Raw genomic sequence first — 23392 nt, 5'->3', positions numbered from 1 at the left:
TCGCGCTGGGTTGTTCGCCTCCGCAAAGATTATCCCTTACATAATTATATAAAATTTGTGTGTTAATACTAAATATGTTAAGTGTTCAAGGCTTGAAGACATTTTTGGGTTAACTTGTCATGAAACACTCCTGTGAGACGTAAGCGGCCCAGCTGGAGCTAGCCGCTTGGTTCAGGTGTGTATCAGGCAACTTTCAGCCAATCGCTAAACTCCACTATATTTGGGTTCTGCCTCCAAGCAAAGAAAATCACAGCATAAAATTTGACTGTGCCTGGAAAACATCATTCCTGTTACGTGTGCAAACTTGAATGAATTTACAGTAATTTTAGTGAACACAGATGCAGTATTCACAAGATGGTCTCACTTATGGGTCTTTCAAGTGGCATAACTGCAATCATGGCTGTCAACGAGAAGACAAAATAGGACCATCATGTTTTAAGTTTTACCTTTATTTCGATTAAGATTTAAGTTTTAAAGCCCAGATTGCAGCATTTTAAAATACTGCCACCCCAGTTAATTTGTCTGAATGCCGTGAATTTTTCAATCTAGCACAAGACTTAAGTAAAGTAGATCTGTATGATTAGTTTGATCCATCTCCATTAATCACTGTGAAGAAAAAATGTGAACATAGCCCAGATTTACAGTAACTAGTGAAATAAATTCTAGGTTTTTCTTAACGGTTTGGCCTGCACACTATTTTGCACAGGTTTGAACATTCCCTGAGTTACTAGAGGGCTGAAAGTAAGACTGAAAATGTTACCTTCACACTGACTTTCCTGGAAACTTATCTGTTTGATATGTTTTTCCTTAGAGTCAGATTTTTTTTTTTTTTTTTTTTTTTTTTAGCTAAAATGAAGAGAGCAGCGAGTGTAAAGGCATTTCACAGTGTGTTTGCAGTTTTTACATCCTTTATCACACCAGCAGAGTGAGCTCACAAACATGGTAAGCTGGCACTGTGACAACAAGAACACTATTTGTTGTTTTATTTCCATAATACAGTGATTCCATATTCCTGTGTTTCTCTGACTGTCTCTTCCAGAGTGAACTTCCTAAATGAGATAGCATACCTCTGTCGTCTATACTTGCAAAGCTTGCAAACGAAGTCAAACACAGCCATTATACAATCAGCATGTATCTGATGTTTAGGTCATGATGTATCCGGCCACAGAGCTGTGCAGTATGTTTTCATTCCAGCGCCCAGATGTATAGCCCTGCTATGCTACTCATGCTGGATACACATTCAGGAATGCAGATCCCCTGAGTTCTTACGTTATGTTTAAGAGATGCAGACATCTGTTTGAGGAGAAATACCATCCATCAGGATATTACTGAGGAAGTATTTAACTTTGCACTGAAACATTGCACCTTTTATTACTTTTTGCAAGTTACACGCCAAGTGTATCATAAGGTATTCAGGAGATGTGATTGTTGGGTATTTTGCCAATCAAAAGCAGAATGTAACTATGAATTGTGCATGACTTAAGGCCCCAGCCATGTGAGCGCTCTACACACAGCTCTACACACAGTTGCGTCTACTCATTCCATCATTCTGGAGTGGCGTTTTAAATGCCACTTACATTAGTAAATGGGTTTAGCTGTTCAGCTCGCCCACAAAAACCAAATCCCAGCTTGGCCGCTCTACTTTTATTGATTTCAGAAGACAATTGTGGCATTTCAGTACACATTCCTCTAACAATGTAAATAATGCCTGTGGTTCCAATAATTGGACACTCATGCTGGATAATTCAATTTAAGAAAGCAATTTTAAAAGGTTGTTAACAGATTTTATTTGCCAATACAATTAATCAAATTACTCAAAGTCATAAGGGCTTTATAGATGGCTGTGTATTTATTTCAGAATGTGGAAAATAGATACGACTGCATGACTACACAAGTTATGACTTGGGAACATATTTTATTTTTTTCTCTTGCTTCGGCTTGAAGCTTGAGGTCTGGAACGTGACACAGAAAACAACACAAATATGGATATTGCTGTTCTCGAGCTTCTATCTATCATCTTACCACTTATGCCATTTTCGGGGGGCTGTTTCTGATAGAGAGATACTGACGATTTGGTCAGTCGGTGCCACACCGACTGACCAAATCACAGAGAAAATGCACCATCAGATATAAGTGAGAAAATGCACCATCAGATATAAGTGATAATCTCATGTGAACAGTCCAGGCGCCTACCACTGGCTAGGGATATGCACTATACCAACTACCTAACAATAGAGTGTACTGTCCTTTACGCTAGTAGCACAGTGCATGATGGGGGAAGGCAAGCTGTGAGAGAATGAGGCATGTCCAATTGATTGAGGGTGGTGCTTTTTATGCAGAAATACTTTGAGCAGAGGATCCTTAATGTAGATCGAAGATTTGCAGATACATCAGCCCTTGTATTCACTGTCATACATTACATTTTCAGACACGCTATAAGCCAAATGCTTGGCCTGACAGTGGCATTCAAGGAAAGGCGATGAGGTCACCATCGGCGATGCAAATGTGAGTTGTGTAAATAAGACAGCTTCAGAGTTGTGGTAAGATTTATTTTCTCACTTTCACAGAGCTAGGCTAATGACTCCCATAGACTTCCAGTCTTTATGCAGAGCTAACACAACAAAATGCCCATTGGAACTGACCCCCTGGACTTAACAGTCACTTAGTCTGGACAATTTGGAAGTATTCCTTTAACTCATTGGCTGCCATTGACGTCTATAGACGTCAATTCCAATTCAAACCTGACTGCAAAAGACGGCATGCAACGTCAATTAGACTTTTCAATGGGGCAGGCTAGGAGGGGGCTGGCGAAGTTTGTGTGAATAGTTTCAGCTTGTATCTGCATCAGAAAGGATAGAGATGATAGAGAGAAGGCAGAGAGGATAAAGAGAAAAATGTCGCAACGTTGCAAATCGGACAAATTTAGGCAGCTTACACTAGAACAGAGTATGTGTTGCGGTAATTCTAGTAGTAAGGTGGTAGCAAACGTGAGAAAGGATTCTTCGAATTCCAGTGACTCTGATGGTTACCATGGAGACAAGTGATCTAGGCAAGTGAAGCCACGGAGACTAATGTTGCGTTCCAAGCGCCATCTAAAAAAAAAAAAAAAAAAAAAAAAAAAGACCACCAACCCGGGCCTAGCAGTGAAGTTTGTCATAGCTCACAGCAATCTAGTCGCGTTCTAGATCACTTAAATGCTCTAAAACACTGGCAGTATGGGCTGCATTTCTGTTCTGAAAATGGCTGGCAGCCAAAGAGTTAATAATCTTCCTTATAGAGTTTTACATATCAAGTACAACATTGTGTGCAAAGTTGAAGTTTGTCCTGAGTGGGCACTAGAGGAAACATCATGAGGCCACCAAACCAGAGAGGGTTCACCCACTGGGGGGCATGAGGTGCTCACCAAATTACATGACAGTCCGCCTGGTAGATTTTTGAGACATGCTGCCTTGGTGTAAAGTGCTGACTGATTTTTACATATGCCTGTCTTGGATGTAATAATAATTATATAAGATGTTTTGGATATTTTTTAAAAGATATCTTCACCCCTCAAAACTCCCTATAAATAAAGCTATTTGTGAGAATGGTAGGGAAGCATGACCCCTGACCCCAGTGTCACCAGTGTGCTATTTGGTATGGCTTTAGTCTCTACATCTGACAGAGTGTCCCTCTTGTGGACACAGGTAGACTAGCAATGTCCTTCAGCTGTCATCTCACAAGTTATTTATATATATTTTGTCGACATATGTCTACATCTTGTGTATTTCTGCTAGAAGATGAAAATATAAACTATTTGAAAGATGAGTGTAGACATTAGTGGTATTTATGACTCAGCTGGTTGTGCTTGATAAGAGATCAAACTCCCATTTATTAGACTAATTCCCAATTTCAAGTCTCATGCCAATCATCTCTCATGATGAGCAATCTTGTAATCTTATAATTGGAAGGAAGTTGCACTCTGGCAATCAGTAATGAGCTCAGGGCAAAATTCAACTTAGATGCAAAGTGATCTGTAATCAGAGAATCAGTTCAACCACCTCAATGTAAATGAATGCAAAACACTCACGTTGCACAAGGCCGATGTATGTTCATTCTCTGGAGCAGATCTGTCCTCTCGGTGAACTCTGCCCTCTATCTCCAGCACCACGCCAGTGTTGCCTGTTAGAAAAACAAGGGGAATCACCTTCCACAGCGTTACAAAGGTAATCCTCTGCCAAAAGGACACAAAAATGATCCTCTAAAATGTGCTTGTGCTTTGCCCAGATTCACAAAGGGACAGTCTGCAGTGAACATGCTAACAAGGAGGATGCTGACTGCCTTCCAGACTCATGAATAACCTCTCCGCTCACATCTTCAGTTTCTGCAGAGACATACTGTACTGCCACCACTTGATCGACAACCATAGGGAAGCAATAAAAGCAAGAGCAGCTTCATATTCGTGGAAGGCACGAATGTCAGTTCTACATCTGACGCAAATCATACATTGTTTACATTGCTGTTTTCTTAAATATTTTAAGAATGCTGACGCAGCCCATTACCAAGTAGATTGGTCTTTGACGTATTGTTTTCCATACTTAATTTAAGGGGTGGAGAACAAGTCATGACTCTGTGCACTCCCTTTCTGTTCAGTAAAGAGATGTTTAAAGTCAAGACTTGTGTTCATACGTTCTCAATTATGGAAATGACCCGGTCCTTCCAAAGCAAAGAACAAGAGAATCAGGGCTTTTTTGATGGTGTCATCAATGAACAAATCCCAAAGCAGTGAGCCAAATGTCAGTTCTTAGCACTGCAATAAAATAAAGCTCATTTAGGTGTTAAAGCTCCAATCAGTGCATGTATCTCCGAAGTGTGTTTCCAGTTCATGGATAACGAAATGGCAGCATTTCAATATCATAATGAGATCACAGGTAGGCCCAAGCTTTGGCTCTCCGGTCATGTTGAATTTCAATTGACCGAATTGTCCGAGAATTACATGCTAATTCCCTTTAAGGAGTGGGACTCTGATTATACTTGACAGATCATTCATTAAGCTGTTACATTCACATGATCTTCCCATTACGAAAGCTGTTAGAGCAGTTGGAACTGACCCAGAGACAGTATTGCCATGTTTGAATTACCCAACGCAGATAAGATGCCAGCAGTCTGAGATCACGCTCCTGACATCGCTCTGGGACAAACTAGGGTTGCAGCGCAATGATTACCAAGGACTACCAAAACACAGCAGATAGACATAAACAGGCAGTCCCTGCTCTTTGAAATACCAGAGGACACAGCAATCATTTGACATTACATTGCCAGGTGAACACAAGAGCTCTTTGCTTAGCTGATGTTATGGTTTAAGCTTAGCACTCAAGGACACCTGTAATGACCTATAGCTCTCAAAACAAGTGGAAAAGCATGACGTGGAACAATCTCAGGAGTCTGTAAGTACTGTTTACTGGGTCTTATGGCGTTTTTTTAAAGCGAGACTGATTTCAGAGCATTAAAAATATATGACGCTATTGCAGGGAAGGAAGTCTTTTTATGGAATTTCTTGCTGTAAATCTTTATAAGTAAAAGAAAAGCCTTTTCGGATAATTGCGCTACGCTTAAATATTAACTATCACTCCGTGCCCTTATTGTTGGGACAATATATCTTCCTTTTATAGTGGCTGATGATGTCTGCAATGGTTGAGAGTTGCACTGAGTGAGGAGGCGTGAGGTCTCAGTGATAAATTTTGACTTACTTCATTAGAGTCCCACACATTTTCCCCATGTGCCCGAGCACGTGCAGCTTCAACTTGTTTGACTCGCGGCCAACTTTTCACTGTCTTGGGAAGTGGAGAATAGAGGCTAACGTCAACAGCAGTCATTGTGCACACATGGCACACTTTATGTCAATAACACAAGTAGTTTATCTCCATGTTAAGTAGATTCCCTCCGTTAAAGCAACAATGGTGTCATTATTAAGCATGGTTCAGCAAAATGCCAGGGCGATAAAAGACATATCATTTGAATATTCTGGGTTGATATTTGGACAAAGACATTTAAGTACGACAAAGTACGCACCACATTTGACTAAAGTACAGGTTGGTAAAATACACATTGGTCTATTAGCGCGGAGATGGGCTCGAGCCAATTACTTTTCATTGGTTGATGTATTTTTAATGAAAGCATGGCCTGTCACTCAGCTGGCCTGTAAAGACAACACAGAGCAGCAGGCTGGTGTGCCAGGCAGGAGGAAACAGAAAGAATATGCATTTGACAGGTGTAAATCCTGATTGTGTCACTCTTGTTTATCTGAGCTGGCATATTACCTGCTATTAAAAACAAACAATATCCCAACAATATCTGAGAGGCATAGGCCCTTTTTTTCCAAAGCTCATCCTATAGACATGACTGGCACCAGGAATCACCACAAGGTTGGTGTACAGAGTGCACCGAAATACCACGACCACCAGCTCTTTGGATGAAATTACACCGAACAACTGAATTCAGGTGAAAGTCCGAATAATTTCTGATGATCCTACTTGCTGTTTTGCTCATTTCACCTTGAAAATCCACTTCACTCTTAAGGGGAAGTGTAATAGCAGCTGCAAACACAGGTTGAGGAGGGATTTGTGGCGTTCAATTCAATATCAAGAAAGTGTGCCTTAGCATTTGCCTACAAGCATGTATAACAAGGGGAAATTATGTCATATGGAAATGTACCCTATATGTGATGCACTGGATATGCAGATATGCTGCCACAGAAAATCCCACAGTAATAGGAAAGGAGATAAAAGTCAATATAGAATTATAATTGGAACATCACAGTTGTTTTTGACCGGGTGAATTAAAAAAAAATAGTGCCCAGAAACGTTGATCTCCAAGATGTACAGAGTTACCCACTGTCAGATGATTTTATCAATTAGTAGTGGAAAGACTTAGACCACGGTCTTGAATCCTGCGCTCTGATTGGCCAGACCTGAGAGCTCGTAATGTTCAGCGCTTCCATATAAACCCATGCAGACTTGACATCGGTGCTATCTGTCATGCAAGTCAAAAGGATAGTGTAGAGACCACTGTAGAGCAAAAAAAAAAAAAAAAAAAGAAAAAAAATTGCAGCGTTGGGTATAGATGATAGCCTACTTGTAATAGCGCACATTTCTTGTATTCCCGGCGTTACATAGGCTTTTGGAGCGCTATTCTTATGAATTATCGACCAAGCAGGAGGCGTTTCTTCACATTTAGTTGTATTATCTGTGTTGAGGGGACGATGCCTTTGAGGACCGGACTTTTTCTCCTGATGGTGCTGAACGCATCTGCATATGAACTGGATCAGAACGAGTCCTATTCGCCCAGGAGAGCACGCTTTTCTGCCAATAGCCCTTGTAAGTAACATGCTGCCGTCTCCTATCTCTAGGAGTGTACTGCTCGCTTCTTCTTCTTTTTTTTTTTTCTTCCCACACACGATTTACACAGTGTTCAGCCTTACCTTGCATGCTCACTCTTTGGAGATTTTTTTAAAAAAAAATTATTATTATATATAAATTTTATTTTTGGCCTATGCAGCCTTCTTCTCTCTAACGAGCGCCTTGATTCACGGAGAAGGCTGCGGGGATTAACGCTGTGGTTTGCCGGTGTCCTGCCGGCAACAGATGAGCACGGAGCTTGGTGCTGACTCCTGAGAGTGCAGGCTGTGTCATGCTGGACGGGTCTCTCTCTCTCTCTCTCTCTCTCTCTCTCTCTCTCTCTCTCTCTCTCTCTCTCTCTCTCTCTCTCATGCTCTGGCTGCTGCATCGCTCCCACTATTCAGCCTTATTTTCTCTAGTGGACTTGGTGCTCTTGGGGCTTCAGTGAGCACAAAAGCTCCATTCGTCTTCCTGTGTAGAATACAAGTACACTGTCAGAAAAAAAGGTGCCACTGTACCTTATGTCACCACCCCCCATAACACTGTCAGAAAAAAAAGACACACTATTGTACCTTTTGTCAGTGGGGCTGTGCCTTTCTGACAGGGGAAAAAAAACAAAAAACAACATACAACCCCATCAATCATTGTGCTGACTTAACTTTCCCTCTGCGTCCAAGAATGCACTGTGATGGCAACCAGCATGAGTCAAATCCTGTGTAGTAGCTGTAAGAAATGTCACCCAAAAAAAGCACAGCTGGGGCCCCTATGTTGACTTTTTTCTCTCTCTCTGGCTGAAAGGTATGCCACACTGATGCTGATCCCCTCTGCAAGAATTGCCTCATCATCACAGCAAAGATTTGTGGCCAAATCGCAGCATTTTGAGAAATGTCTCTTCCCCCCGTTTGCTGCCAGTCTTTATCTTATTGCACAGGTCAACACGGGGCCCGAGATTTGAAGTTTGCCAAGTAGGCTTAGACTCCTTGGTGACATTTCCTAATGGTTATTACAAAAGCTTTTGCTCAGGCCTGTTGCCATCACACTGGATTCTTGGATGGAGAGTAAGGAAACCAACTATTTTGATACACTGATTAACAGATTATGTTTGAAGCTCTTCCTTAGTATAAAATTTCAAGCTGGGTGCATGGACTTAGAGCTGTATCCCTCATGGCTAAGATCAGTGTCTGGCAGAATGAATGTTATTGCAGTGTATCTCTTACATAGGTTTTTACTGAGATACGAGTGTGTGTGTGTGTGTGTGTGTGTGTGTGAGAGAGAGAGAGAGAGAGAGAGGGAGAGAGTGAAAGGAGAGAAAGGAGAGAGAGAAAGAGGATCAGGGTTGCTAGTGGGGTTTTCAGCCTAATAACCATTCAAGTCATGATGCCCCTTGATGAACATGGCAGCATTTCCAAATGTGCATTTCTTCATGTTAATGTGCAGCTGATCTGCTCTGGACATTTCCCAGGACTGTGAAGTGTTCTGTGGTCACAGTGGAGAATAATGTAGGTGGTTGTAGGCACTGCCTTCAAATAAAGCTTTTGACAAATATGCCTTATTGTATGTAAGTGTATTGACAAAGCTCATTCGCAAGAAGTCTAGTGCAGGTCCGTGTGCGAGTGTCTGTATGCGTGCCATCATTTTTCAGGAAACTCTTTGGTATTTTTGGTGGTGTTCATGAAAGCTCTGCTGAAAAGAGCCAGTGTAATAAAGTAGGTCCTTGCCAAGAGGAAAGTGCAGCAATGCCAAATAGTGTCTCAGACTTTCAAATTTGTAAGGTGTCCAATCTCCAGTCAAATCAGTATCTGCCCCAAGTGACTGTATGTCTTTAGTGAATCACCAAAGTATGAAAATTCTCTTTTGACCGCCTCATTTTTTCATTGAAACCCTGGCAACACTTGTGTAATGAGCTCAGTGAGCGTCCAGTGAGTCCCAGTGAACCCACTGTTGGCACCCCTGCTGATGGTTCATTCTCTGTGCCCACAGCAGATGTGGCACGCTGTCTCAACAGTGCCCTCCAAGTTGGCTGTGGAGCCTTCGCCTGCCTGGAAAACTCAACTTGTGACACAGATGGCATGCATGACATCTGCAAGTCCTTCCTGTACAGTGCTGCTAAATTTGACACTCAGGTATAGTCACTCTTCAACTCATCTCGCAAAAATCGCCTTTGTCATTCTCTGCATTTCCATGTGCATGCAATCTGAGGAAGCTTATGCTTGTGTAATTGTTTGGGTAAGAATGTGTTAGGCAATGCAGCTATTTTTTTTTCCTACAGGGTAAAGCATTTGTGAAGGAGAGCCTTAAGTGCATTGCCAATGGCATCACCTCGAAGGCATTCCCCACCATCCGCCGCTGCTCCACCTTCCAAAGAATGATATCTGAAGTCCAAGAGGAGTGTTACAGCAAGCTGGACATCTGCACTGTGGCCCGATCTAATCCAGATGCTATTGGTGAAGTGGCACAGCTACCAAGTCATTTCCCCAATAGGTGAGCTCTTCAATGACACCTGCTATCACCTCAAAGTGACCAAAATGGACAGAATCAAATATAATGATATTTTTGACAGATTATTTCAACATCGATATTGTGACAATATTGTGGGGATGACTACTGGTGCTTTTGCAAAACTTACATAATGAGAGTTTTGACAAACAGTCATTAGTGTTGTGGATATGATGACCAAGTAGGTGGATCCAAAAAGCAGAACATCTAGAACAGACAACTGAATTCAGAAAACTGCATCCATTTACTGTACCAGGAAACCACGAAATATTGTCATATATTACAATATAGACATAATATCAATATATTACCCAGCCCTCCTGATATTGTGAAATTTAGCTGCTCTTATTTTTAAATGACTAAGAGTCTTAGACATGTATTCAGCAGAATTGTCTTCAAAAATGACACATATAAACATGTTAGTAGTAGTAGTAGTAGTAATAGTAGTAGTAGTAATTTTTTTGCATATGCTCTAGGTGATGGGTAAATAATTGTGGTCATTTGGTTGGTTAACAGCAAACTAAACAATGCATTCCACTTTTATCCATTTCATGCACCACTTTGAACCCAAAGTGCCCTCTGATTGTCACAAGAAAACCAAACCAAACCAAAACCAAAACCAAAACCCAACCAATCAGAGGGTGAAGGGCAGTGGAGCAGGGTTGGTAACTCCCACATTTATGACATCAGGCTATAAATAAAGTATGCAAGTGCATCAGAATACTAAATGAATTTGAACCACTAGAGGGTGCAACAATCTGCTGGTCTTTGCAAAGTTACAAAATTAATGTTGCAGTTCCAACAGCGGTAGTGGTCTTTCATGGTAGCTTGGCCAAAATCCACTGGTGTTCAGCTGAAAATGTCCTTTTAGACTCTGAGCTCTTAGAAAGACATTTAGTCATGCATTGCTCTGTTGTTTTAGGTTCTATGGTAAGCTGCTACAGAGCCTGATGGACTGTGATGAGGACACGGTGGACCGCGTTAGGACCAGCATGGTGTCGCGGCTGGGCCCAGAGATGACCATGCTTATTCAGCTGCTGCAGAACAAGCCCTGCCCATCCACTGCTGTGGCTGCAGCTGCTGCTGTTCCAACTGGAGCCGAGGGCCGTGGGAGCTGGCGCTGGTCCATGGGTCCCCACATGTACAAGATCCAGCCTAATCTGCGAAACAGAGACTCTGCCAGTCATTTTGGCAAGAAGCGCTCTGCCAGTGACAGCTCCTAACTTCCACTCAGATTCAGAAAGTCCACACTCCTCAGAATCATGAAACAGCAAGCTCCTCTATTCCATAGGGGTGACAAAATCCATTCCTCCGCTAGACTGGAAGTTACAGAAATATGCACCTCTAGGGAATGCCCATAGAGTTCCAAGTCGATATCAGAGTTTGATTGTTGTTATATTGTACATCCTACACTTTAGGCTTGAGAGGACCCCCTTCCATCAACTATTTTCAAACGTATTCACTCACAAGATAGTGTTGAACGTGTGGCTGTTGCATCTGTGCAACACGGTCCTATTTGCTCCTCTTCACCTCCGTCAACAGAGATGAATCCTTCAGAGGTCTTTTGATGCCAAACGCAAAACAGCCATAGTGATTTACACCTCTAGAGCACAAGTGGTCCGTACTTTAAAAGGCAAAAACACAGACGGTTGGTTGTTAATAGGGATCAGTGGTTGGATCATTAGTTCATTGGTAGGAATGGGAAATTATTGCTCAGTGTATCTAATATTACAGTGATGAGACCAATCAAATTGTGAGCATGAGCTGTGGAAACGAGTTTCATATCTATTTTCTGACACTAACATAATACTGTAATGTACTGTATACTACGTTATCTGAGACAGCCATAGCTAGCTCTCTAAAAGAGAGCGCTCATAAGGTGAGAGGTCTTTAGGGGTTTCATGATAACCTTTGAGAGGTTATCTCAAACTGACCAAAAAACTTCAAACTGCCCTGAATGCTATTCATGAAATACCAAAATAGTGTAGAGCTATGTATAGCACTTATATTTGTTTTTCTGGTGCCAGATCAAGCCATGGTCCTTGACTGAAATGCATTTAAAATCATCATCCTCTCCACAAGGACTGTCCAGGACATGGCCCAGTCTGTCTATCAGAAAAGTCCATTTTGCATATCTTGTCTCCAGACACTCTTAATGCGTAAGACTGTTGAGCTCTACAGTATATGTGGGACCATGTTTGGTGGAATCTGTACTCGTGTTCTTAACTTAGTGTGAAGCAGTTGTGTGTGTGGCTGAATAGCGAGTTCACCATTGAGATTGAGAGCAGCCATCTTCTTGGACTGACGATTATCATTCTCTGCGGTGAAAAATGAGAAATAGAGGGATTCCTTCATACACACTGGCTTCCAGTGTCAAGATTGAGAATGATTATTTAAAAGCCTTGTTGGAATGATATTTATTTTCCTACTATATTATTTAATTTTTTATTTTATGGCATTATTGTAGTTTTTAGTTAGTTTACAGATAGACATTTAAAAATGCAGTTTGGTCATGGCTCCTATTTGAACTTGAGCTCATTGACAAATAGGTGAGCTGCCACTCTCTGGTGACTGAATGGGACCCATGTCATGACTCTGTGCTGGCCATAGGGGAACAAGTTGGTCATTCAAGTCAGGGGATCTACTTTATGGGTGTTACAAGGGACCACATCCAAAACAAGATAGCATAATTTTGACACATATTCTGGTAAAAAAAAAGAAAAAAAAAAAAGGCATAATTGCAGCTGTTAGATGTATTTGCTGAGTGTTGGGGGTTTGTGTGCATAGTTTCCCAAGCAAAGCTGAAGATGTACCAGGTATAGTCAAAATAAAGGAAACACCAACATAAAGGGAAGGGAAGGGCTCTGCGCTCGTTTGCGGTGCTTCTCCTGGTGTGAAACAGAATCAGTTACTCTTAAGAGGGCTCGGCAGTTTCTAATCACAACTGGTATCTTCATCCCGTACACTTCTTTCTCTTTATTTAATATTTTTTCGTCTTGCTGTGTTGGTTCCATCAGATATTTTACAGTAGTGAGAGAGAGAGAGATAACAGTGATGAGAATAGATGACATGTGTCACATGTGAATGTTGTATGTGTTCCAGCTGGCCGAAAAGCGCCCTAAAGTCTGACTGAGGATGTTCAGCCTGTGTGTTTAAGAGCACAACAGTCTCTCTCTCTCTTATATCACATTGAGAAAGCAAAGTAAGAGGAGCATCAGTATATTCACTCAAGCTGCATAAACTCCTGCGCTCTAAGTCCAGCACCTTCATGTGCTTGGCTTACTTTTGCTTCTTGGCTTGTGTTTTCCCTCCGAGGGCACTGGGATTTAGCTGCAGACACAAAGCAGCAGGACCAGTAAAAACTGAGAAAGCTGCAAACTTGAACCGTCAAGTGTGATATGATGCGCCTCTAATGTATCTTCAGTGGTGTCTCTCACTTTGCAATTTTGAGATCACGAATGTCTGGTTAGTCAAAGTTAAATTATAACCATGCCGAGAGCCACCTCACTGACCAGCTGATTAGAAGAGGTTTGCAGCACTGCTAAAGATAGCCTTGTGTGAGCCTGTGTGCAGATGCAGTGCTAACTGTGCACCAGGTTCCATTTCCACCAGTGTCATAAAAAAAATCCCAGTAGAAGCACTGCAAAGATCTTAATCCATAATGAATCTCTCTCACACATAATATCTGATCTGAACATTTTTGGTAGATAATAAGATATCTAAGTCTACCGTCAAATATCACAATGTTATGCCCAGACAATCATTCAAAATCAGTACAAAAGTGCAGAGTGTTTATCACTGAGAAAGGCCTTTATTTGGGTGTTTCCTTTATTTTACCTATACCTGGCAGATAGGTGATAGTGCAGAGCCATTGACTTTAGTCATATATAATCAATAGCTCAAATTAGCTGTGGTTTTGGGACTGAATTACAAATGTTTGTGCACAGCCAAAGTCTGCATTGTCTAGAGAATGCAATATAGAGATTAACTTGGAACCAGGGTTGGGGTCAGCTTTCAATGCAATTAATTCAGAAAGCAGATTTTTCTTCAAAATTTGCAAATCTGTGATCATAGAAAGGTTCTTATAACCAATCTGTAAGGATTTGCTGAACACACCAGTTGTATCTGTGTGGAATGCCATTTTAGTTTACAGTTTGAATCAGAATATTTGAAAGGGAACCGACCCCCATGCTTGGAATTTACTGTCATACAGGATCATCTTTAGGAGTGAAGCACTACAGACCAGAAAAGAGATGTTTTTGTTGTTGTTGTTGTTGTTGTTGCTATTGCTATTGCTATTGTCGTTGTTGTTTTCCAGTGTAAATTATTAGCACTGTTACGAATTCCAAACTATGCAATAATCTCACATACAAAGGATTCACAGCGACACACAAATTGACCTTTATTTCATTCAGTGCCGGCTGATGCTGTTTGAATAAAGTAACAGCATGTATGCTCTCATACTCACAGTATGAAGGAAGTGTTCCTGTATATCCCTTCCTGTTTCTGTGTTTTGTTTTGTTTTTTGTTGTTGTTGTTGTTGGGTTTTTTTTTTTTTTTTTTTTTTTTTTTTTTTTGGTTAATTGCTGTTTCTTTTGTTCTGTGAATATGATAATTTCTTATGGTGTGAAAAGAGAGCAGTTTTGAAGGATTCACTCGGGACGTAAAGAGCCGTATTCACACTGTAGTCTATCCTAGCTTACTACTTTATGTTAAATATGCACTTTGCATCTTAACCACTATAAAGGGCATTGAAACATTCAGCACGTGTGCAACTGAAACATGTTTTATTTACCCAGTGAATAGAAATCAGTTTGAATATTTTGCATCCTGAAGGGTGGGGGGCTTCATCATGTACTATTGATATGTCTGTATCTTTGTTGTCCATGGGTAAATCCAAAACCCAACAGCTGCTGCTAAACTATAGCCTGTTATCTCCCTGTATGATGCTGTCCAACTTCAGACGCCCCGATACTGTGGCTGTTTTGATCCGTCGACGCTCAATGAAGCCAGCATCAGTCCACGTTTGCATTTTAACATTTAAATGTCCTTTCATGTTCTCATATTTATTTTTTTATGGACATGCCTCGTGTCAAATCTTCTTGGCGCGGGCAAGTTGTGTATTTCCTCACCTTTTGATTACAAGTCAAATGCAATGGTAACTTCAGAGAATGTACCTGTATACTGAATGTCTGTTTTGAGGAGGACATGCCCAAGTGAAGATGACCCATGAAGGCTATTAGGAAAAGCAAACAAACAAACAAACAAAAAAAGCAAAGTGGGGAAAGTAGATGGCTTTTCATTTCTTTCTATTTGGATTCATTTCGATTAAAGTATAGGGTGCTTGTGGTGGTACTGGAGTATTGTTGAACAGACCCTTGGCGAGATCTGTGAATCTGTCTCTCCTATCAATACTCTATTCTCAATAGGGCAAACTATAGACTAAAGACTCCCTCAATTCTGGAACTTCATGGTACTCTTTCCTCTCAAGACTTGAAATAGATTGATAAATGTTGTTGTGCTTACACAAAATAATAAAAAAAAAAAAACGAGTAAAAAAAAGCTTCAGTGACTAGTAAAATTTATTTTTTATTCATATAAGTGACAATTATTTTAATATCAAATTCAAAAGTTATCAAGGATTTGAGGAGATTACTGAAGTTCCCGAGACAGATGCTATGTTACGCATGATTGATCCTTGTGAATCACTTGCACTTTAAAATATACCCATATACATATATACCCATACTGTGTATATGTTTGGGTTTTTTCCTCTGTACTGAAAAGTCATGAAAGATACAAATGCATCAATTGTGTGTCTTTTGCTGATCAGAAATAAAATATCATATCTGGCATATGGTATGAAATGTGTTGCCTGCTGTTATTTCATACATTTTTTTCTGGTACACAGGTTTAAGTAAATGTACATACAAATGGTAGTGTAAGACCCAGTTTAACACTAGCATGGCCAAGCTATGGTCCGGGGATGGTTGTTTTGAATTTAAGAACTGAAATAGCTGTTTTCAAAAAGTGTCTGTATAATATTTCCTAGATCCTTTTTCTGTACAAGCCAGTGCGGTACTGGTTAGAAATATGTTTATCCCCTTCAGATGATAACTTGTTGGCCCTCTTGTGGTCCACCCAAATCTATTCACCTTTCAGATGTTAAAAGGGATTTAAAGCCTCTATGTTCTTCTCCGTCAGTCTCAGAATATGCCATTGCCTTCAGTGAAAATGTGAATCTTTATCAACAAATTCCAAAATGTATTGTTTAATGAAAGGAAGCTGGTGAACTGTTGTTGTTTTTTGATGCATTTATGTTCTAACAGACCGAATGGCTTGCAGAAATAAGCCTGTATGCATAGCATCTCTGAGGGGGTACTGCGGAAACATGGTCATAGGCATTTTGCAAAACCACAAAACACATGTAGAAAGGATTAAAAACCCGCTATGACTCATTGATCATTGGTGAGAGGTTCAAAACTGATCCACTGCTCTGTGTAGGCTTCTGCTGGAGTTTCCACCACACTGGAACAGTCTTTCTCAAGGAGACTGAGCAGTGTGATGCCTTGATATTTGGAGCACAACCTCTACTAGCCCTGTTTATATAAACACATAGCGACTACCACCTATGTCTTCCGAGGTTGTGCCATTCAATTCCAGATAATAAAGAAGCATGTCCGTTGTGACACCCCAACAATGTCAACCTACGACTTCACCATTTCAAGTCAGATCCCATCTATGGCAGACACTTAGCCCCTGTCAGTCACATATAAGTAAAAAAAGATAGCCTCAGACCCTGGATGGCTACCATTAACAGTTACTTTCATGAAAGAAGATTTGAACTGTTTCAATTCCATATCCCGAACTACCATCGGGATACAGAAGAAGCTCATTCAAACAAAAGAGCTGAAATGATTTTGACTCTTTCACCAGACATTCTCAGCACAGCTACAGTATGCCCAGCACCCTCCTCCGCCATCTGATCCAACTCACTATCAGATAATCAGGTTATAGCTCAGTCTAAGTGTCCAGAACATGAGGCCAGTATGATGTAACAACTAGTGGTGTCAAGAGATTAAAAAAATTGAGAGATTAATTAATTGTGATCTGTAATTAATTGATCTAATTAATCTCTTTTTTAATCTCACCTAAAATTGCTGAGAAAAGCCCTCAACTTGAGGTATTTCCCTTTAAATTCATTACATTATTCTAGCAGATCAGTCCGATGCGGGACGGGGGGACGACTCCTCTTTTTCAAGACCCTTTTTTGGAAAAAAAAAAAAAAAAAAAAAAAAATTATATGGACAAAATCTTGTTTGAATAAAAAAGCCACCGGTCGGCATCAGGCGAGCCGGCCGCGGCACCGGGTCTGGTCTGCCGGATCTGACAGGTGAGCAGCGCACACATAGCCTACTGCCATATCAATTTTTGTTCATACGCGGCTGCAGTGACTGCGCAATGCGGCCATTCGCCGGTAATCGCGGCATCAGGCGAGCTTACCTACTGGTTTACATATGCACAATACATGTATATTTGCTTAGACCCCCAATATTAGACGAGGGCGTTTTTTCAGGGCATTTTCAATGGAAAAAATATCGTCTTATATTCGGATGAATACGGTAATGTATTAACTTCGATCACGCAACCTTTTCTTCCACCTCCTCTCCTCTCCTCCACAGTCAGACACATACACACGAGTCGCGACACCCTCTCCTCAGCATGCGCTGCCTGTTTACAACGGACTCGGACTGTTGGGGCGGGTGTTAATCAAAACAAACCAATCATGTCTTCACCTCTTCACAGGTTGCTGGCCTCTGATTGGCCTGGCCTGTCTCTCTGACTTAAAAAAAAAAAAAAAAAAGATCAGACTGGTGAGGCCAGCCGGACCGGACCGACAGCTGATTGGCCTGGCCGGCGACCTGTTTAAAAAAAAAAAAAAAAAAAAAAAAAAAAAAAAAAAAAAGACGGGCAGGCCACCGGGCCAGTGACAGGCCGGCACAAACACAATGACAGCCAATCAATGTCCACTTCAGGGTGTCACTGACCATTGTTTTCCACCCCCAACAGGAAGCCCAACACCTACAAACCGATTTTATAAAAAGTAAAATTAGAGATTAAAAATGAGATTAACTCGATTAAAAAACATAACGCGCTAAATATGACTGTAATTAATTAATCTCAATTAACGCGATAATTTGACACCACTAGTAACAACTACATCTGATCATCATCTTTCGGCCCAAGGTGCTCTGAGACCAGATTCGCTCAGGACCCACTCCTTGTTCCAACATAGTGCTCGCTCAGGTTTTCACCATGAAGGCCACTCCCAGACATAACGTTAGATTTCATACTCCCAGTTGTCTCCTAGAAAAACAAAATGGAGAAATCCTAGGAGGAAATTATGTGCAAACAACAGTCAGAGGTTTCATCCATAGAGACAAACTCAAACTATGCATCAGCAAGATGGAAACTCACAAGTATCCCCACACCAACCTGGCACCTCTCACCCTGGGCAACTCCTGTGTAAAGGAGACAATCTCCCCATCAAGGAGGGTGGTTCCAGAGCTAACAGTGTGTGTGGACGGGAGCCCAACTACTTCTAGTCGGTATTTTTCAACCACCCACACCAGTTTTGGCTCATCGGCCCACCAAAAAGATTATGCTTGACTTTCCAAGAGCCAGTTTCCAAGGTTACGACCCACAATGTCCAAGCCTGCTTCACTTCTGCTCTTGTCTGACACACATTGCACCAAATCCCCTGCCATGCACGTTGTGGGCAGCAAGCCTACATGACAGCAATCTGAGATTCCTTTTTAAGTGTGTGTGTGTGTGTGTGTGTGTGTGTGTGTGTGAAGCTACTTGGGGAATGGGGCCACCAGCCACTTTCCTGAGACCAGCACCTCGCCAGCAAGATTACAAGAGTTGGCTCCTCTTGTCCTTTTATGGATGAGGTTCTCTCACCTTTTTTTGAAACTAACACAGGTGTCTTCTTGAATCACAATTTATCTGGCCCCTTGCCTGCAGACGATTTACCTTGGATGTCTCTACCAGGAGTGCAAAGTTCCCCACAACATAATTTAACATTAAGCCCCAGGGCCACTCCCATTTGGTCCCTACATCCTCAGCATAAGAGCTGTGTTCGACATTCTTGGCATTCAGTCAAGCTCATTCAAAGTGGGCATCAGACTCAAGAATGGGGCTTGTCCCGTCTATTCATAGACAGGATACGAAGGCATGGCTGAGGCCTGGAGAATGTCCAGTTTAGTGACATCTCTGCTGTTTACGGATGATATCCTCCTTTTGGCTTGATTGACTGTGACCTTTGATGTTCACTGAGGCAGTTTGTTGCTACGTGTGAAGTGGTCAAGATGAGAGTCAGCACTTCCAAATCAAAGAACATGGTTCTCTCCCAGAAAAAAAGGTAGCCTGTTGCATTTAGTTGGGGAATGAGCTGCTGCCCTAAATGTGGGAGTTCAGGCATCTCTTAAAAACGCTAAAAGGGATTCTGAGATTGAGGTGAGATTGAGGTCCAGCAGCTGTACTAAGCAGCCAAAACTAATTTTTCTCCAACTGAGGCAGCACTCACTCTCCATAAGTAGGAGGTCAGAAGCTCATCAATCCCAGAAGTCCTTGGAGTCAAGCCACTGCTCCTCCACACTGAAAGGAACCAACTGAGGTGGTTCAAGCACCTTCTTTTGGAGGTATATCATGCACAGCTGACTAAGAGGACATCCAGCAAGAATGAACTTGTTCCCCCAGCTGGCCCGGGAGCACCCCGGGAGGTGCTGGAGGATTTTGCTGGACAAAAGGTCGTCTGGGCTGCAGTGCATGTCCTGCTTCCACAGAGACACTGGTCAATCTGAGTGGCTAGATTATTTGCTGAATTTGAAGTTTACTTTTTTTCCAAGTAGTTTTACATGTTATATTACAAGACGTATGATTAGTAGCTCATTTCCAGTACTAATACTGAAAGTTTAAAAGCAGAAAAACGCAGAAAACCTAAACATTTCTCAAAGTGCCTGTCTTCTCTCCACAGGATGTTTTGGAAATAAAATTTGCTATATTTGCCAAACATTTATTTAATGAAATGAAGTATAACTAAGACAGACTGAACTGTACCAGAGCAACAGTGCCTCTGCAAAATCACTTACATCACTGCATGACTTTTCAATATACTCTCAGAAAATTAGAAGCTTTTTGAGAATAAATATCCCTTATGGGAGCCATAACCAAGCATGACCATTTCAGCTGATGTATAACGCTCCTGGCAAATGATGACCTGAGCCACCCTGAAGTTTCAATTCAAATCTTTATTTCAGCTGCTTCTACAAACAGTTTTTTATATCAGTCTCTTGAAGTTGGACCTACTTTGTGTGCAAAGAAATGAGATCTCCAAAGAATCACTGTTTATCTCTGAGTACAATACAATCTAGCTTGTGGCTTCAGACTACCAAATGAAAAAGACTAATCAAAAAGTAGCTGGTCCGTTGAATGCAAATCATCAGCACATAATATTGTGCTTGGTGCATGTAACAAATCCAGCAGGACCCACAAAGTAAGATCAAGGACATAGAGAGCACCTCCTGATGAAAATGAACTTTCTTAAACTTGAGCACAAACGAGCTGAAACTGCAAAGTGCCTGTTTGGTTGAAGAGCCTGAGGAAAAGAGGGAGCAGAACGCAAGAGGCTCCGTGGACGCTAATCTCAGTCAGAGGGAGATATAATTTCATGCCTATTTAGAGAAGAGTCCTGAAGGGCTTTCTCATCAGCCACTCTCCAGTCTCATGGATAGGTGATGCAGCAGCTCTGCACAGAGATTCTATCATCTTCCTCTTTAAAGAGATACTCACTCTCAACTCATTAATTAATTCACTTCAGCACAAGCATGATGGACAAAAGCGTTTGAAATGTTTCCATACGGTTGGTTTAAAAATCTTTGTTTCCCACCTATTTAGTTGGAATATGCATGGCATATGCTGCTTTCTGAATCCTTTACATGGCTGTTTAAAGAGAGAAGGGCTGTGGTGAATTATCAGTTCAATATACAATAAAAGAGGAACCATTTAGGGTCCTTGGAACTGAAACTGTTAAGAATCCAGCAGTTATACAGTGGACAACTTTTAAAAGCAACTCGGATGGGCAACGGTGCCCAGGGAATTGCCTAAGACTTGCTGTTTTTATCACAAAGGATCATCTTGTTGCCAGGAAACATTTGAACAGATTTTTGACCCTGCGTCTCACTTTGTTGCCTGTTGCTTGGACTGCTGCCGAGTGTATCACCGCCCTGATAAATCACAACAAGAGTCATAATGAATAAGAAGAAATTAGAATATCATCATGCAGATGCAATTTATGCCATCTGATTTTTTTTTTATTATTAAATACTGCAGCCTTTTAATGATAATGATAATGAGACAGTAATCCACTTTGAGCTATGAGAGAGAATGTTATGGCACCTTCTGCTTCAAAGCAATGTCTTAGAAACCCTCTTGACAAGCATGTTTGTAAAACACATCTGCTTATATAGATCCGGTTACTGACAAGCACACCCACAGTGTTCACCCAAACACAAGCGACAAATATGTGCATGTCTTTACAGGAACCTTTTGAGTTTTCAAGGCCCTACGTTGTTTCTAGAAGCAACCCTGAAGAAGCCTTTGATATTGACATTATGCATGTACATGTTTGCCATATGAGTGGTGGTGGGGGTGGGGTGGGGTAGAAGCACCCCGGAGTGGATGATCATACATGACCACTGACATTCTGTCTGCGAAGTGCAGGCAGCCAACAAATCCACCATTGTTTCACTCAGTTATTTCTTTTAACCTCTTGATCAAATTCTGGGGTAGGAAAACAATGCATCCATAGTGCCTGCATAGTGTCAGCAATTTGATGGGACAAATGAACAATGCACTGTGGTTCCTGTGGTATGGCAATTGCCTCTCTCCTCTCCCAGTGTATTTTATATTCATTATGTCCTTCTCTTTCCCATGAAACTTGTGGCATATTCATCAGCAGCGTGACAAATTAGATGTGCAGTGAAATGGAGTATGACTGAGAGCAGCAGAGGATTAGATCCACTCCAATCTCACCAGCAATCTTTCCACTATCCCTTCATTTCTGTGGGGAAATACCCTAGGACGGGGAAGAAAATTAGATCAAATTTTACTGAAGAAAGAGACCGAGTGGCAGGGGAAAGAGATGAAATAGAGCATTCTCCATTTCTGAAAAAGCATCTCTCATAGATTTGTCTTGGAATCAAATGCCATGCAATTTATGGTCCTGGATATCCTAAGTGTATTGCACTGCACATCCACTCCTACAGCACAGTTGGATACTGTAGGTGGATCAGTGACAGTCAGTCATCAGTCCAGTGCAGTTCATCACCAGACATGTTACTTTCATCAGTCTGTATCGCCTCAGCTATACGTCATGGTATCTGTGTACCTTGCATGCATCATAGCTAATCAAATAGCTCATTAAGCGTCATATTCAGTCACTTCAATAGTGCAGTTAAAATGGTCTGATATATTCATTTTACATACAGCGCCAGTTTAACAGCTCTCCAAATGGCTGAAAAATGGCTGAAAAAATAGCGTACATTGCAAAAACATGGATTATGCCATGCCCAGCACAGGCTTTTTTGTTTGTTTGTGTGTTTGTGTGTTTGTTTGTTTGTTTGTTTTTTCAGCAGAGATCATTTACAACATTGCCTCAGTGTTTCTTGTGATTTGTGGATGAATAATATCACATGGCTGCATGGCTGTGAAACACACTTTTGGAATCTCAGGGAAAGAGCGCACGTCCCTCATTTTGACCAGCACAGGGAAATGTCTCACAAGTTTATATTGTGCCAAAGTTACACTTTATAGATACACAGATGAACACCTATTCCTGTGCAAACACACATGAAAACATTTGTGTTTATCTAAAAAGAAGCTTATTGTATTATAGAAGGACCCACAATCTGCAGCAGACTTGCAGCTCCTCCAAGATGCCAGAATTACTTGAAGTGAAGAAAAACTGAACTCAGTGACACTTGGTGATCGGAAAAAAACAACAAGTAAAATGTTGACTTATTGATTTATTGATCACCATGCTTAGGATTCATGCTTGTATTTGAGCCCCTGTTATTAGTACAGTCTGGTAGAGACATCTAGTGGCTGAACACAAGTTGCAACATTTACACTTGATGGAGCAGAAAACCCAGTTAAACCTGGGCAAGATACAGTTCAACTCTGCACAAATCAACGGAGAAAAAAAACCCTCTAATGAGCCTCTGTTACTTTTTCCATCAGTGGAAAAATGACTGAGGATGCATGTTTTTGTTTTTTTTTTTCAACCACAGTCTGAGCAGCTGGGGGTTACTCAAGTGCCTTACTTAAGGGCATTTTGATGGTAGTTGTTGAGGGGAGGGAAATATTTACTTTATTCACATTCTCCACCAGCAATCTCCCAGCTGGATGGGGATTTAAACTGACATTCTTCCTGTCAGAAAGCAATTTCTTCAACCTTTAGG

At 41.3% G+C, this 23392-nt stretch overlaps 1 protein-coding gene across 2 annotated transcripts; it reads left to right on the top strand.

The window, feature by feature from the left end:
• Window positions 1-7053: 7053 nt before the first annotated feature.
• On the top strand, window positions 7054-14402 carry stc1 (stanniocalcin 1). Of its 2 annotated transcripts, none has more exons than XM_030059124.1 (4): window positions 7054-7352; window positions 9357-9496; window positions 9643-9854; window positions 10792-14402. In XM_030059124.1, the coding sequence occupies exons 1-4, from the start codon at window positions 7172-7174 to the stop codon at window positions 11090-11092; spliced, it is 834 nt and encodes a 277-aa protein (XP_029914984.1). In that variant the 5' UTR covers window positions 7054-7171; the 3' UTR covers window positions 11093-14402. The 2 variants fall into 2 exon arrangements, with proteins under 2 accessions (XP_029914984.1, XP_029914983.1); XM_030059123.1 differs by having other exon boundaries at window positions 9354-9496.
• Window positions 14403-23392: the final 8990 nt, after the last annotated feature.

Source organism: Myripristis murdjan, chromosome 9 (assembly GCF_902150065.1).
Source record: "Myripristis murdjan chromosome 9, fMyrMur1.1, whole genome shotgun sequence".
NCBI lineage: Eukaryota > Metazoa > Chordata > Actinopteri > Holocentriformes > Holocentridae > Myripristis > Myripristis murdjan.
The sequence above is the reverse complement of the archived record's forward strand: the minus strand, read 5'-3'. Positions and strand labels throughout refer to the sequence as shown.